General features: G+C 35.2%; 1 protein-coding gene across 1 annotated transcript in view; it reads left to right on the forward strand.

The window, feature by feature from the left end:
• The window catches only part of C5 (complement C5), a 1,726,304-nt gene that overhangs the window by 1,530,486 nt on the left and 181,183 nt on the right, over positions 1-14,635 (forward strand). Inside the window, exon 39 of the mRNA XM_044057986.1 lies at positions 3,163-3,246. Coding sequence (XP_043913921.1) covers positions 3,163-3,246 — 84 coding nt within the window. The remainder of the gene's footprint in view (positions 1-3,162; positions 3,247-14,635) is intronic.

Here is a 14,635-nt window from a genome sequence, read left to right on the forward strand (position 1 = left end):
GTCATAAGCATTGTGGTGTTCATGTTTTCTGATCAACATAATGTTACTCTTTCCTGAATTCAGCCTCAGACCATAATCCTTGCATCATCTCTCTGTACATGACACACACACTTATATGATCTGAGTGCTCTGGAGACTTGATGACAGCTCCAAGTTTGTGGACATTTGCAAACTTAGCCAGCCAGATATTACTGACATCAGCTTGGACTTTTGAGAAGTAGATGACAAAGAGAGGTGCCTCGGCATTGAGCCTTGTGGAACCCCACAGTATTCTTTCATTTCATGATAACCTTTTCTACAGGGACAATTGCTTCTCCAACAGCATGTACTCAGGGTAGCCACCAACTTTGCCCCACTCTTTTACTGCCTCTCCATCTTACCCTGATCACAGCACTTCTTATCTTTTGCTTGTACTATCCATATTGCATTCCCAGACAATGCAACTCTACTGACCCGTAAAACATTCCCTGATTTTTGCCTTATTTTATATATGTACGAGTGTGTGTGTGTGTGTGTGCATATGTATATGTATGTATGTATATATATATATATATATATATATATATATATATATGTATGTATATATGTATATATATATATATATATATATATATATATATATATATATATATCTATATCTATATATATATATTTTTTTTTTCCTAAAACCAGAGTGCTGTAGTGCTCTGATTTTTTTTTTTACAGTAACAAACTGCTTGTTAAGCAGTTGCTACAGTTTAGACCACACACGGAGTGCAACAGCGCTCAGGTGTGACAGCAAATGCAATGGAGGAGGGGTGGGGCCAGGGCACAGAAACAGTACTTGAATGGCTGGGCTGTAGGGAGGTGGGGTGTGTTGTATATCTGGCCACCTGGTTGGTGTGCTAGTAGAAGGAATGACTTTTTCTATTTTTTTTTTTTTTGCTCTTCAATGGAAGAAGTGTGGGCGGGGCATGGATCTGTAATAAACAAATCTATACATTTTATTTCTTTTTGCTCTTTACTTGAAGAGCTGAGGGGGTGGGGAGCTGGTTCATTGTACTGGCACATGGCACTGGTTGAGCCCAGGAGCAGCCCTAGGTCAACTGGTGCCCTAGGCAAAAGGGCTCTATGGTGCCCCCCACCACTCCACCTGGTGCCCCCTCTTCCTGGTCTACCTACACCAAATAAATACTGAAAAAGTGGCACCCTAGGCAGTCGCTTAGTTAGCATATGCCTAAGGCCAGCTGTGGTTGAGCCAGCTATGCTTCAGTGTTGATGTAAAACCTGCTGTTTTATTAGGTTTTTAAGTGAATTAAAGTACTATTTAAAATATTGTCCCTGATTTTAGGCCTTTGTTCCCCCATCATTTCTGGCATTGCCCCTGATTCATAAGGAAAAAAAAAAGGAAAGAGTTATATTTCTATTTACCCACATATCATCAGTGAGCTCTGATGTGGACAGCCAAAGAAATTTTCTTTATTATTGTTTTTATTGCTCAAACTGACTACCAAGGCAGAATTACCATCTGAACATCTTCCTCCTAGGCCCACCTAAAAAGGAGCCTAGCATAATTAATGCATATAAATCAAATGTCAGCTAAGTGCTGCTGCACATTGTACAGAAAAAGTACAACTCGTTTTATGATAGTTTGCAGCATCCTGCCAATTTCTTTATCCTGGGTCACTAGTGCTATAAAGGGCACCTTTCCTCTGCAATAACAGACAACCCCATCTAAAAATATACAGTATACTCTGCTTAATTTCAGAACTTACAGCACCCTATAGAGAATTTGGGTAAAGAGATGTTAAGTGCATTGGAGAAAAAACACAGGATAGTAAACAAAAAAAAAATCATATCTGACAAAATAATAATGTATGAGTTAACACTGATTCTGCTTTGCTTAACAGCCTTACAGCCTACTAAACAAAATGACACTTAGATCATTTTTACCTTTCTGTTCTTCACATTATTTTTGTGAAAGAAGCAGCATACTGGCAAAAGTGATCGGTGCTGCCAGTGAACTATGTTCAGGCATAAATGGAAGTTATAGAATGATCAGCTTTGACAGGAATAACTGAAGAGCTCTCTTTCAAAGGGGGGGGGTGAGGGATGCACTCCAGTTCGATTGCCCCCGATGGATATTAGCAGTAAGGCCGAGATCCCTTGAACACCAGTCATAGGTTAGAATAAGTGTGCAAAGGAGCATATGTGGGAATGTGTGTACTCTCTGATGACATCATTGCTTATTATATCTCTAGGATTATCTTAATCTTATAGTGTGCTGAGTGACAGGGCCTGATCCACTACCATTCCCCCAACTAACACTGCTGAAATAGAAGCATGATAGTTCCACTGTACTTTTCCACAAAGGTGTAGAACTCACCATGCAAACAGACATGCTGGAGACAAATACTGTGAAAGCAATTTTAGATAAGGAGTTGACTGGGTTTTTTCAATGCAGTGTTTGAGACTGGTGGCAAAATGTGCAAGACAAAATAATGTCAATCTCTGATTAAAGTCACCTAGTGCATATTTCACAGAAAATGAATGCATTTGTAATGTACCGCACTTAGCTGACATCATACTCAGTAATGACCCAGGTAAAGAACAAATAACCCAGCACATCACATAGTCATTGGATTTTAACTAGCAAACTAAAAGACTTTCCCTTATTTTGTGTTAGGCCTTCACCAACCAACAAGGATTTATTTTTAGTATACACAGTTTATTTATATCATGATTATCGAGTGTAAGCATCTTTTACTTAATATTCTCAATCAGCAATCCTCTTTTATAGATACCGGCCAACTTGATGGATTTAATATATTGTCTATTGACTTCACATTGTTAAACCAACTTTTTTACAGTCATGTTTTTGTATAAATGTTGTGTAACACAGTTGTGTATAAACTCATAATCTCTTTCTATGTCTACCCTTCCTTTTCTGATTTTTAATTACTGCCATGGATTGCAATTGTCATGGAATGCATTGCTTCTAAGTCTGCAGACACAGATTTCTGAAATGTTAGAAAAAAATGCTGTACGGATCTGAATTGTATGTGCCTAACATCTCCTCACATTCTATTTGTAAAATTAATGTGCTAATACCTTCAGTAAATGTGATGTAACTACCTAGTTATGAAATTTCTAATCAACATACATACAATTTCTGTTTTATAGCATATAAAGTTAGCATTCTTTCATCCAAAGAAGAGGGAAATTTTGTTAAGTATGAAGCAACTATATTGGACCTATTTAAAAAAGGTTGGTGTTTTTTTCTTCCTCTTTAGCATTTGGTACAGTTATACAGAAGTTTGTTAATTCCTTACACAGTCAGCAACATGCCATTTTCTGATGAAGCTACTTAAGAATTTATAAATCCTTATTTTTAAATAATGATGTCTACAGAATTAATGACATACATAGTAAGTGGGCTTTAAGCATACTTAATTGAAATTACATGACATTGTTCTATCAGTCAACATATAATAAATTATATTTTATATTAGACTTTTAGTTCAATGAAATCATTGTGACATTAAAGTTGAGCACAAAGCTAAACAGTGAATTATGATGAATGAAAAGCACATCATGTCTAGATGAAGTCTACATCATGAGTAAGATAAAAGTGTTCAATTATAAATTACTAATATGCATCCAGTTTCCGCATTTTGCTTAGATACAACTTGCTTTGCAATCCCACATTCTCAAAAAAGAATATGAAAATACATGGGGTCAGCATTCCATTTCTCAATTGCAGAGTATCAAGACACTTATGTTGCTTCATATTTGACCATAAAAGTGAAAACATTCCTAAATGATTCATTCTAATGCTCTACAATTGTAACTATGCACATGGACATAATCTAACATTTGTAATAGTTTTTCTGTTACATGTAATATAGTATGGGTACATTAGGAAGGGTATAAACTGGTCCATTTATATAATATAAGCAGTTCCCATAAAATAATTAGATTTGATTAGTGGCACTGCAAATGTTAGCAATAAAACTCAACAGCCTCATTGCCGACTCCTCCTTTAGAAGACAGAATCTAGTCACCCATTTGTCCATACATTCCCTTAGTTGGAGATAATGATATTAAGAACAGCTGTGTCTTCCCTTTTTATTAGCTCAATCAGAAATATTTTTAACTTGCTTTTGAATGCCCTCCAGCAAACCATCAGTTGCTCATCTGCTCCATTTTTACTTTTAATGCCCCTAGTACTATACCCTAGGACTGGAACCTTACTGTTGGTGGATTGGGAAGGGGAGGTGGAGTGTAGCAGCAGGCAGTGTCACATATGCTGTCTTGTATTCCAGAGGATTTTTGTGGCTCAGACTAGGTGAAGCTATTGACATACTGTTGCAAGTAACATCAATCAGCTGTGGTACCCTTCAGTGCCAAAATGCTAACAACAGTCTGTTGCGTAATTACAGCACCATGCTCATCACTGGGGATGTATAATCTCACAGCTAGAAAAACCTTCTCTACCAAAGTGGCTGAGTCAGAAAAGCCATCAATGTGAAAATACTTTTGTTGCTGGCACTGCACAGGACAGAGCACTACACCAAGACCTATAGCACATCACGTATCACTAGTTTCTTCTTAGATTTTTATATACTGCCTTGTTGTTTTTTGCTCCAACTGTACTGTGCTTAAATGCACAAAAAATGGCATATTTGTAGAAATACTTGGCTGTGCCTTTGAATGTGATTATTCCTTTGCTTTTAAATCATAGAACAAATGTATATTCTGTCATCTGCAATTGTATTTATTTTTTGCCAGCAAGGACAATTACTTTGAGATAAAGTCATATTTTACAAACAAGTACAAAATGTAAATTAAAATTTCAGTAAAAACAGAACTCTTGCTTTAAATTCAGCTGTTTACTTTTAGGACATCTGTTTAGATTTATGTGCAGTTGTTTGTTAAAAATTGGATTTAAGTTTTACTATTTACTTTGGGTTATCCTGGAGTGTATGTAAATAATTGCTGAGAGAATTTTCAGAGCAAACAATATTTTATCTTGATGAGATCCAAACTGTATACTGGGAAATGTGTAATTCTACATAATAGATTAATGGCTCTTGTCATGCTTAGCTTTCCTTAAACCACAGAAAGCTCATAGAGTCTTGCCTAGATAGAAAAAAAGCACTTTATATCTTCATGAATAAAAAAATGTATGTTGCTCTTTGAAAAAACAGATCCACTTGCTAAACAAGGCACACATGCATGCCTGCCTGCACTTGAAATGGCTCGAATCCAGCTTAGTACTTTAATCTTCTGTTAATGGTTTGCAGTTAAATACACATAAACATGAACTATTATCCTTTTGCATTTGGCCTATTCCCATATAAAAAAGATCAGTTAACATTAATCCAGCAGATGGATCTAACACCTTTTGTAAATGTGGCTGGTCTTCCACCAAAACAGGCCCAGTTGCAACTGGGGGAATAGCCTGTCCAGTTTAAAATGTTTTTCTATATTATTCTTTTGATTGATATCACAGATACTGCACTGTACAGTAAATGTCTTAGCTCACCGTCTCATTGTAATTTTAGCACAAACCTGGTTCACCAGCAAATTATTTGCTAAAGTCATGCATGAAAGCCTGTGTATATTGTATAACAGAAGCTCTTAATCCTTGCATCGTGACTACTGTCTTTGGAAAACTGGCTGTTTGGTTAATAAACTTTGCTTTAGTAGTTTTATTTTAGCTGCATTTTTAAGTTGCTCAGTGATGGAAAAAATAATGGTGTACTTCCACATTTACTATCATTTGTTCAGTCACTTCATCATAAAATCAAGCCAGGTCAAAATCCTAGGGTTGGGAGTTAGTCTGTGCTGTGAGTGACATGGATTTGATTTCTGGCCTCAGTAACAGATGGCCAGTCAAGGAGTAGGCAGCTGGAGGCTGGCTATGCTAAGTTGTAAAGAGCTTGAAACTCAAAAATAGCCATAAGATCCCAAACAAATCTGAATCCTCAGATAAAGGTGGGATATATTAAGTGATGGGGGAGCTGGTAAAAAGCAAACATTCAAGGGTGGAGGCACCCATATGGTCTAGAGTTTTACTGCACTGTACTGCAACAAAGTACATAAGCACTATCTGTTAGGTAGAAGATAAATCTTGAACAGAGTATATATGATTAATGCAAATCTTATATGATATTTACATTACTGTAATTGTTTGTTTATTTATTTATTCTTTTGTTGACCATGTTATTCCCACTATGCTAGTGACCTTTTATCAGGGAATACCCGAGGTGGTGTATATATATACATATATATATATATATATATATACATATATATATATATATATATATATATATATATATATATGTATATATATATATATATATATATATATATATATATATATATATATATTACTAGGGGATATTTGGCCAGGGCACTGGGGAACTTTCCCTGGTACTACAACACTCATGGTGCATGTGACTGATGAGTGAGAGCATCCGTTCTGTTCCTGGCACAGTGATGGCTGGGAGAATGCACTCAAAATATGGAGCTGGAGGAATGTAGAGTAGAGGCAAATGTCAACTCTTCATATTTGTTTTCAGAAAGCAGGAGGAGAGGTTCGGAGTGGAGAATTCTGAGAGAGACCAAATAGAGGATATGGAAGATGTTTTCCAACATAATTTGTTTAAAGATTCAAGAGGAGAGGAGCAAAAGCAGGAAGATGTTATTTGTTACAACCCTCCAGTTGGGAGGGTTGCATGATGATTTATTGGTAGAATGTGTCAACCAGAGTGAGCCAGAGACATGAAAGGATGTTTCTTGGGGAGAAAAGATGGAAAGAATTCATATAGAAGAGGGATAAGAGCTTACAAGAAAAGGTTTTGCAGAAGTAGTCCAAGAACAGAAGGAAGAAAGAAGAGAGATCAAGAAAACAGAAGAAATGGAAAAGAAGACGGTCATATCTAGTATTCATTATAAATAAGAACTAGAAATGGACAGGTATGACAAAAAGGACAAGATAGTTGCACCTTTAGGAATTAAGGCACAAAAGATAAAAGATTTTATTCTGATAAAAAATCTTATTGTGAAATTTTCTATGATATCACTGCAGTATTAGAAATTTTTTGTGAGAATATGAAAAAAAAAGAAAATAAATGTACTTGTGGAATAAGTATATTGTTAAAACATGTTAATAAAATACAGAAAAAAGTTAATATACAATTTCAGAGATAAAATGAAAGAGAAATTGTTAAAAATATTTATTAAAGAACGTTGCAAAACTGAAGGACATTTCTAAAACATCTGATAATAAAGGACGTTAGATAGGAGCTTGGGACTGTAATTTGATTTTGAAAATGGAAAAATTGCACATATTTCTAGTATGATTAATGTTGAGTATCATAGAGATGCTGCTAAGTATTGAGGACAGCTGAAAACATTATTTTTGTGGGAGGGACATTTTGTAAGTAAATGTGATAAGAAGTAGTGTTATTTATGCAGGGAGATTGGTCATGATGCTGGAAAATGGGAAAAGAAATGTTATAAAAGAAAACAAACATGACAGGAAGGATTGTGAGAAAGAGAAAAGTTCAGAACTATTAGAAGGACAGATTAGAGAAAAGGTACATTAACAATAATTGCAACAAGAAGACAAACCAAAAGATAAAAGGGAGAGGAAAGACACTAATATACAAGAAAAAAATGTGATTAATAAATGGAAAGGGAAAGTGGATCAGAGGTTAGTGATGGAGAAAATATACAAAAGCTCCACAGGAAAATGAGTTAAAGAAATGAAAGGTGTATGGTTGAAAGTAAAAAAGAAATGAAATAAAAATTATTAATTTATTGTAAATTGAAAAGAAGGAGAAGGAAATAATCTTATAAATGTATCTATCACTGTTAAAAGTGTAAAGAATGTAGTAAGAAGGATTTGGGGTGTCAGAATGGTTTAATAAGTATGAAGTAGATTTAATAGTATTAGGGTATGTTAGGGGTTTAATTAAAGAAGGAGGAGAACAGACAGACACTTTAAAGATGGAAGTTAAAATATGGAAATTGGGTAGAGAAACATGTTCAGGGATAGCTATATTGTATAGGATGGGAATAAAAATTTTGGATTATACTTTAGTCAGACTTGAAAGATTAATGGTATTTGACTTTAGGTGGGAAGAAAAGGTTTATAGACTTATAGCAGTATATGCCTATGTAAAATGTAACAAAAGAGAGAAATTATTTAAAGAAATGCTGGACTATGTTATAGTAAATATGAAGATTATAATAACAGGGGATTTTTAACTGTGACTTAAGATGTAAAAGCAAAAAGAGAGATCAGATAAAATAATGTTAGAAATAATAAAATGTGGGAATTCAGAGTTATGGAATTTGAAAAAAGTACATATAGTAGAGGAAAACTGAAAACAGACATTTTTTGATATATAAAAATATAAGAATAGTGATAGAAGATGCAGTAGAAACAGCATTTTTGGATCATGTGGCTGTGTGGATAGAAATAGAATAAAGAACATATAAAAAGTGGGACAGGAATAAAAAAAGTGGAATGAGAAATGTAGAAAATATATAATAAAGTTATGGAAAGATCATTTGACTGTGAGAAAATTTTATAATAACTGGTTAGAATGGTGGATAATATTTAAAGAGAAATATAAAAGAATGCATTTATTCCAGGAAATACAAATAGACAAATAGGAATATAAAGAAACACAAAAATCTGTTTTATACAATATGGACAGAAATTAAAGGAAATATTTCTGAAAAGAATTAGGAGATTTACCATAAGAATCAAGGAAATTGTAAAGTTTTATTATATAAACAAAAATATTTTTACAAGGAAAACGTATTTCCATATTTGAGTAGTGGCATAATGAAAAAAAATAAAGATGGAGACGTTGAAATAGCAAAGAAATGTTATATACATTATAATGCACTATGTCAAACAGATAGAAAAGAGAGAGAAGGGAAAATAATTGGTGGATGAAGCAGTTTAAAAAAATGAATAAAGAATTGGAAAAGCAAATTACAATTATGGATTTAGATAAGGTAATGAAAATAAATATAAATTCAGCTGCAGGACCACATGGTATAGGATATTTAATGTATAAGAATTTGATACAATTGCAGAAAGAAATGTTGGTGAAATAAATATTTAATGACAACATTTGTTATGCTAAAATGCATGGGGGAGTTATGAACTTTATATGGAAAAAGGGGGGAGAAGAATGAAACAAAAAATCTAGGCCAGTAATGTTGAACAATGCTGATTGTAAGATATTTGTTAAGATAATGCAAAAAAGATTAGAACATAAATTTAATTATGTAATAGAAGAAGGCATTTATGAGATTAAAGGCAAAGGAAGCCAATAATTATTAATAATAATTAGGGAGATTGTGAATGATATCAAAAGAACAAAAAGAAGCAAAATTAATGGTGGCTGATATAAATAAAGCATTTGATTCAGTAGAGCATGAAACATTATGGTAAATGCAGGAAGAGTTTAATTGTAGTATACAAATAAGAAAAGTATGTGAGTCAGTAGTTAATGATAGGCTAAGTGAAGAAATTAAAATGAATTGATGTCTAAAACAAGGATGTCCAATGAGCAGTAGGTTGTTTGTAATGGTTATAAATAATGTAGTAAATGAGATAAAGAAATGGAAAAAAAGTAATATGTACAGGAATGGAGTATTTCATATCTAATTTTTATGTCTTATGCTGATGTCATTTAAGGTCTAAGAATAGAGAGAAAATGAAAGTGGTAATTTTATAAGTCCATAAAAAGTGCAAGAAGTTGAATTAATAATGAATAGGGGAAAATGTAAGGGTTTTGGGGATGAAGAACAGTTGGGAGGAATGCAAAACAGAAGAAAAAGATATTAATATTATGAAAATAATTTTGTGATTATTTTATACTAAATGAACAATGGGAGAACATTTTGAAAGAATTAAAAGGATAGGTTGTTTTATAAGAAGAAAGTATATTTAATTACTACAATATGGATGGGAAAATAGCAAACAGGTAGTGTATATATGATAATAAAAAGATTGGTGAAGCCATTTCTTGAAATAATCTTTAGATTTTTATGGGAATCTAGGTTAAACCCAATTAAAAAAGGAGTGTTATATATATGGATAAGGAGGATGGGGGGTTGGGTTTATTGAACCTTACAGTATATGGGGCTTCACTGATTCTATAGAGGATCATAGGAAGTTACTAGGCTACTAGCCCTGAGGCCCTTACAAGCCTAGCCAAGAATTTAGACCATGCTCCAACAAGTCAGCACCCTATACCACTTGTCCAGCAGGGACATAGGTAGAATCCCAGGGGTGTACTTTCTGTTTCCCATCCAGTTATCCAGGTTGCGCTTAAGGTTTAATGAGGTACTCTGCTTTACTTAGAGAGGGAGTCTATTCCACAAAAGGGGGAGTCTCTGGGACACAAATCTGTCCTGCTAACAAGTCCTATTGATGTCACAGACCAGTTTGAGGTTTCACATGCGGATTACTCGAGTGGAGTTTGACTTCTGGATATGCAGCAGTACCATCAGGGCAGGGTCTGAGACTGCTTTGTATGCCAGACAGAGATCACTTCTGAGGAGTCTGTAGGAGACTGAGTAGAGGGACAGGGCTTTTAGCCTGTATAGGATAGATGTTTAAGGTCCTGAATTCTCCAGGTGGGGAATCTCTGTGGTCTCTTCAGCTGCTGCATGTACTTTGCGAGGTGCATGCTGAAAGGGGCATTGTATTCAATAATTGGTCTTATAAGGGAAGAATACAGGGATGTTATGACTACCATATCCCTGGATGAGATACCCTTACTAATGAGGTGGGCCATGTAGAAAGCTTTCCATACAACGGAGGCAATATGGTGGCCAAAAGTCAGTTTGCTATCAACCTGGGTTCCTAAGTCCCTCACAACTGATTGCATGCTTAGTGCCTCATTATCACTGTAATAATTTGTGGGGATGTCATTCTCCCCAAAAGGGATGATGATGCATTTTGTTGGCATTCATTTTGAGGCCATGTTTCTGGCACCAGTCATTTGTTTTGGTGAGACCCTCTTGGAGTATGTCCACATCACTAAGGAAATTGATGGCAGCACCCAGCTTGCAGTCATCTGCAAACTTGGTCAGCCATAGCCCATTAGATTTGGCCTGTAGCTCTGAGAAGTATATCCCAAACAGCAGAGGCCTCAAGACCAATCCATGGGGTATACACTCTTGTTACAGATCTACTACTTGAGGTGGCTTCCTTTAGTTTGACTAGGTGGGTTCTATCAGTAAGCCAGTTTACTACCCATGTGGTAACATAAGGATTGATGCCTAGTTGAGAGAGTGTATCTATTATACCTGAGTGGAGAACAGTATTGATAGCCTTGGCCAGGTCAAGGTAGGCAGTGTGCACCATCATCCCCTTGTCTATGGCCTTGGTGAATGTCTCAAAGAAGTCAACCAAATTTAATAGGCATGACCTCCCCTTGACAAAACCAAACTGTGTCAGATCAAGTGTCTGGAGGTTGCCAGTGTCCTTGTTAATGAAGTCCATTATAATCTGCTCCATGGCCCTGCAGATCAGGCTAGTTAGGCTGATGGGTCTATAATTTCCTGGATTGGTGGACACTCCACCTTTGTGCAAAGAGATGACAGTAGCTGTCCTTCACTCGGCTTGGATGAAGCCGTTACTCAGGCATTGGTTGAATAGGGTGCCTAGTGGTGCTGCAAGTTCCTGCCTGAGTTTATGTAGGATGCAGCCTGGGATGTTATCTGGTCCCATGGAGGCTGTATTTTTTGCCTTTGAGAGGGCAGTGATGACTTGCTCCTTAGAGATAAGGGGAGTGGGGCTGGTACTGGGGATATCCTTTTTTACTGATGGGGGGACAGAGGAGTGAAGTTTTCACTTAACCTGTCAAACAGCAGGTTGGGTATATCTTTAAGGTTTGAGGTATGTGGTGTCCTTGATGACCACTTCTGAGCAGATCTGGGTGCTTCCCTTGAGATTGCAGATATATGTGAAGAAAGCCTTATGATTGTCTTTAGTAGATGTGGCCAGTTTGGCCTCGAAGTTTGCTTAGGAGGATTTCACTAGTGCTCTTATTTGCTTCTTCAGGCTAAGGAGAGATTGCTTCCAATTAGACACCTGCCCCTTCTTGGTCCTGGACAGCAACTCTTTCCTTTTATTATAGAGTTTATTTATTGTAGATGTCAACCAGACAGGTTTACTCTTACTTGAGGAGGAGGATTTTATCCTGTCTGGTATTCCTGATTGCATGTTGCTATATAAATGCTCATATAGTAGTTTGGTATAAGTTTGAACATATGTGCCAGCTTCTGTGGTGGGGGAGGGGGCTGTGGAGCTGTTTATACATTCTCTCAGGAGGTTTTAATCAGCTTTGGAGAAGTTTTTTTTGTTTGAACCTAGCTGGGGGGAGTCAGGGGAGATGGTGACTTTGAAAGTGATTGCTTTGTGGTTGGATCTTACCAGGGATGATGACACTGTAGGGATGCTGCAGTGTTTACTCATGTTGGTTAATACCAAGTCCAAGATATTTTCACCCCTTGTGGGAGTGTCAACCAACTGGTCCAAGGCATTTGCATTGATGAAATTAAGGAATCTCTGGGCATTTGTGTTTTGACTTGAGTATTTCTTCCAATCTATGTTTGGATAGTTAAAGTCACCCATGATCAGGGTAAAGGGTTGAATCTTGATAGGATATACTATAGGATGTTAAGATGGATAAATGAAAAAGAAGACGTGCTGGTAGCAAGAATATTTCAGAAAAATATGAGACAGTATGGAAATTAATAAAATTGAATAAAAGGGAGAGAGAATAGAGAAACAAAAATAAAGATGTATCAAGACAAAATAAAAATGTGGAAATTAAGTAGCAAAATGATAGGAGAAAATTGGAAATATAGTATAAAATATAACGATGCAAAATTACTATATAAACCCAAGAGAAAACAAAAACCATAAAACAAAGAAATAAATGGTGTATGAAGAATGTGGTATGTCAAGATTTTTTATGGAGGCTATGCATTAACAGATTGCCACTAAAAGGAAATATGCCTTATAAAAAAGTAAACAAAAATACATGTCATTTTTGTGGTGAATTAGAAATGGCAGATCATGTTTTGAAATGTAAAAGAGTTTAAATTTATGGCAGAAATTAATAGAAAATATATTGAGAGAGGAGTATAAACAAATAAAATGGATTTTATGGGAAATGTAGTAAGGAATATGTCAAAAAATTATAGAAAATGTTTTGTATTTTATGGATAATATGGAATGAAAGACTGAATGAAATTGTGCTTAATGGAAACTGGATATTACCAAACATAATATGGAAAATCAAATGATGGTTATGGAAAAAGGAGTGGGGGTCTATACAAATGTAAAATAAAAAAAATTGTAAATGATGGAGGAATGAAAATGTAATGTAAGTTTTGTAAATATGTACATTTGTATATAGTTATATAATAAAGCACCCTTTCTCTTTTCATTATAAGGGGGAGCATTTTTGCACTTGCACTTCCTGCTTCTGTTTGCCCCTCTGAGGCAGTAAGTAGAAGCTGTGCACTAATGAAGGGAGAAGGAAAAATACTGAGACACAAGTGGATACTACAAATAGTCCGCATCTAATGGACTTTAAACTTCAGAATTTTGAAGAAGATGTTGCACCAGAAATTGCTTCTGGAAGTTTGCCTGATGTAAAGCTGGTTGGTTTACTGAACAAGGGTGATCCTGGAGAAGAATCTGAGATTTCATGGTATTGTATATGATGGAAAAGGTTTTCAGAATGGATAGTGAGTCGGGTGGAAAAGTAAGGTGTTGTGAGTTGGATGGATATAAGGTTGGATAAGAAAGAAGAAATAATAGATAGATATTTTGTGTGTGATAATTTAGTATTAACTTTGGGTTTTGAAGCAAAATAAATTAGTTCCTTGATTTATTTGGGGAAAGAGACATTTTGTGACTAAATGTTTGTTACTGAAGACTTGATGGAAAGATTGTTGTTTAATTGTGAAAAAAGGAGGACTGTTACCCTTGGAATGAATTTATATTTTCCAGGCAAGGGTCTTGATTTAAAATAGCATTTGTTCAATTTCACACTGATGATATTGACTTAAAAGATGTTAAAAATATTTTTCTGATACAGTGAAAGTTGAAAATGAGAGGGGTACTTGAAATAAGATGTGGGAAGTGGATTTTATTTTAAAATATGAAAAAGATGTGATAAAGCATTTATTAAGTGTTACATAAGTAGATAGTAACATATGAACTATTAGGTATATGGGATAGCTGAAAATTTTTGTGGGAATTTCAATTGTCTGATAAATGGTTGTACAGCAGTGTGGTTCCTTTATGTTAGACAGAAATATTGAGACACAAGTGGATAGTACAAACAGTCAGCATCTAATGGATTTTAAACTTCAGGATTTTGAAGAAGTTATTGCACAAGAAATTGCTTCTGGAAATTTGCCTGATGAAAAGCTGGTTGGTTTAATGAACAAGAGTGATCCTGGAGAATAGTCTGAGATTTCATGGTTGAATATGATGGAAAAGGTTTTTGAAATGAATAGTGAGTTGGGTGGAAAAGTAATGAGTTGTGAATTGGAAGGACATAAGGTTAGGGGTGGAATTCAATCTGGTAGA

The sequence above is a fragment of the Protopterus annectens genome, chromosome 16.part0, assembly GCF_019279795.1.
Source record: "Protopterus annectens isolate FY-2018-M chromosome 16.part0, PAN1.0, whole genome shotgun sequence".
NCBI classification, from domain to species: domain Eukaryota; kingdom Metazoa; phylum Chordata; order Ceratodontiformes; family Protopteridae; genus Protopterus; species Protopterus annectens.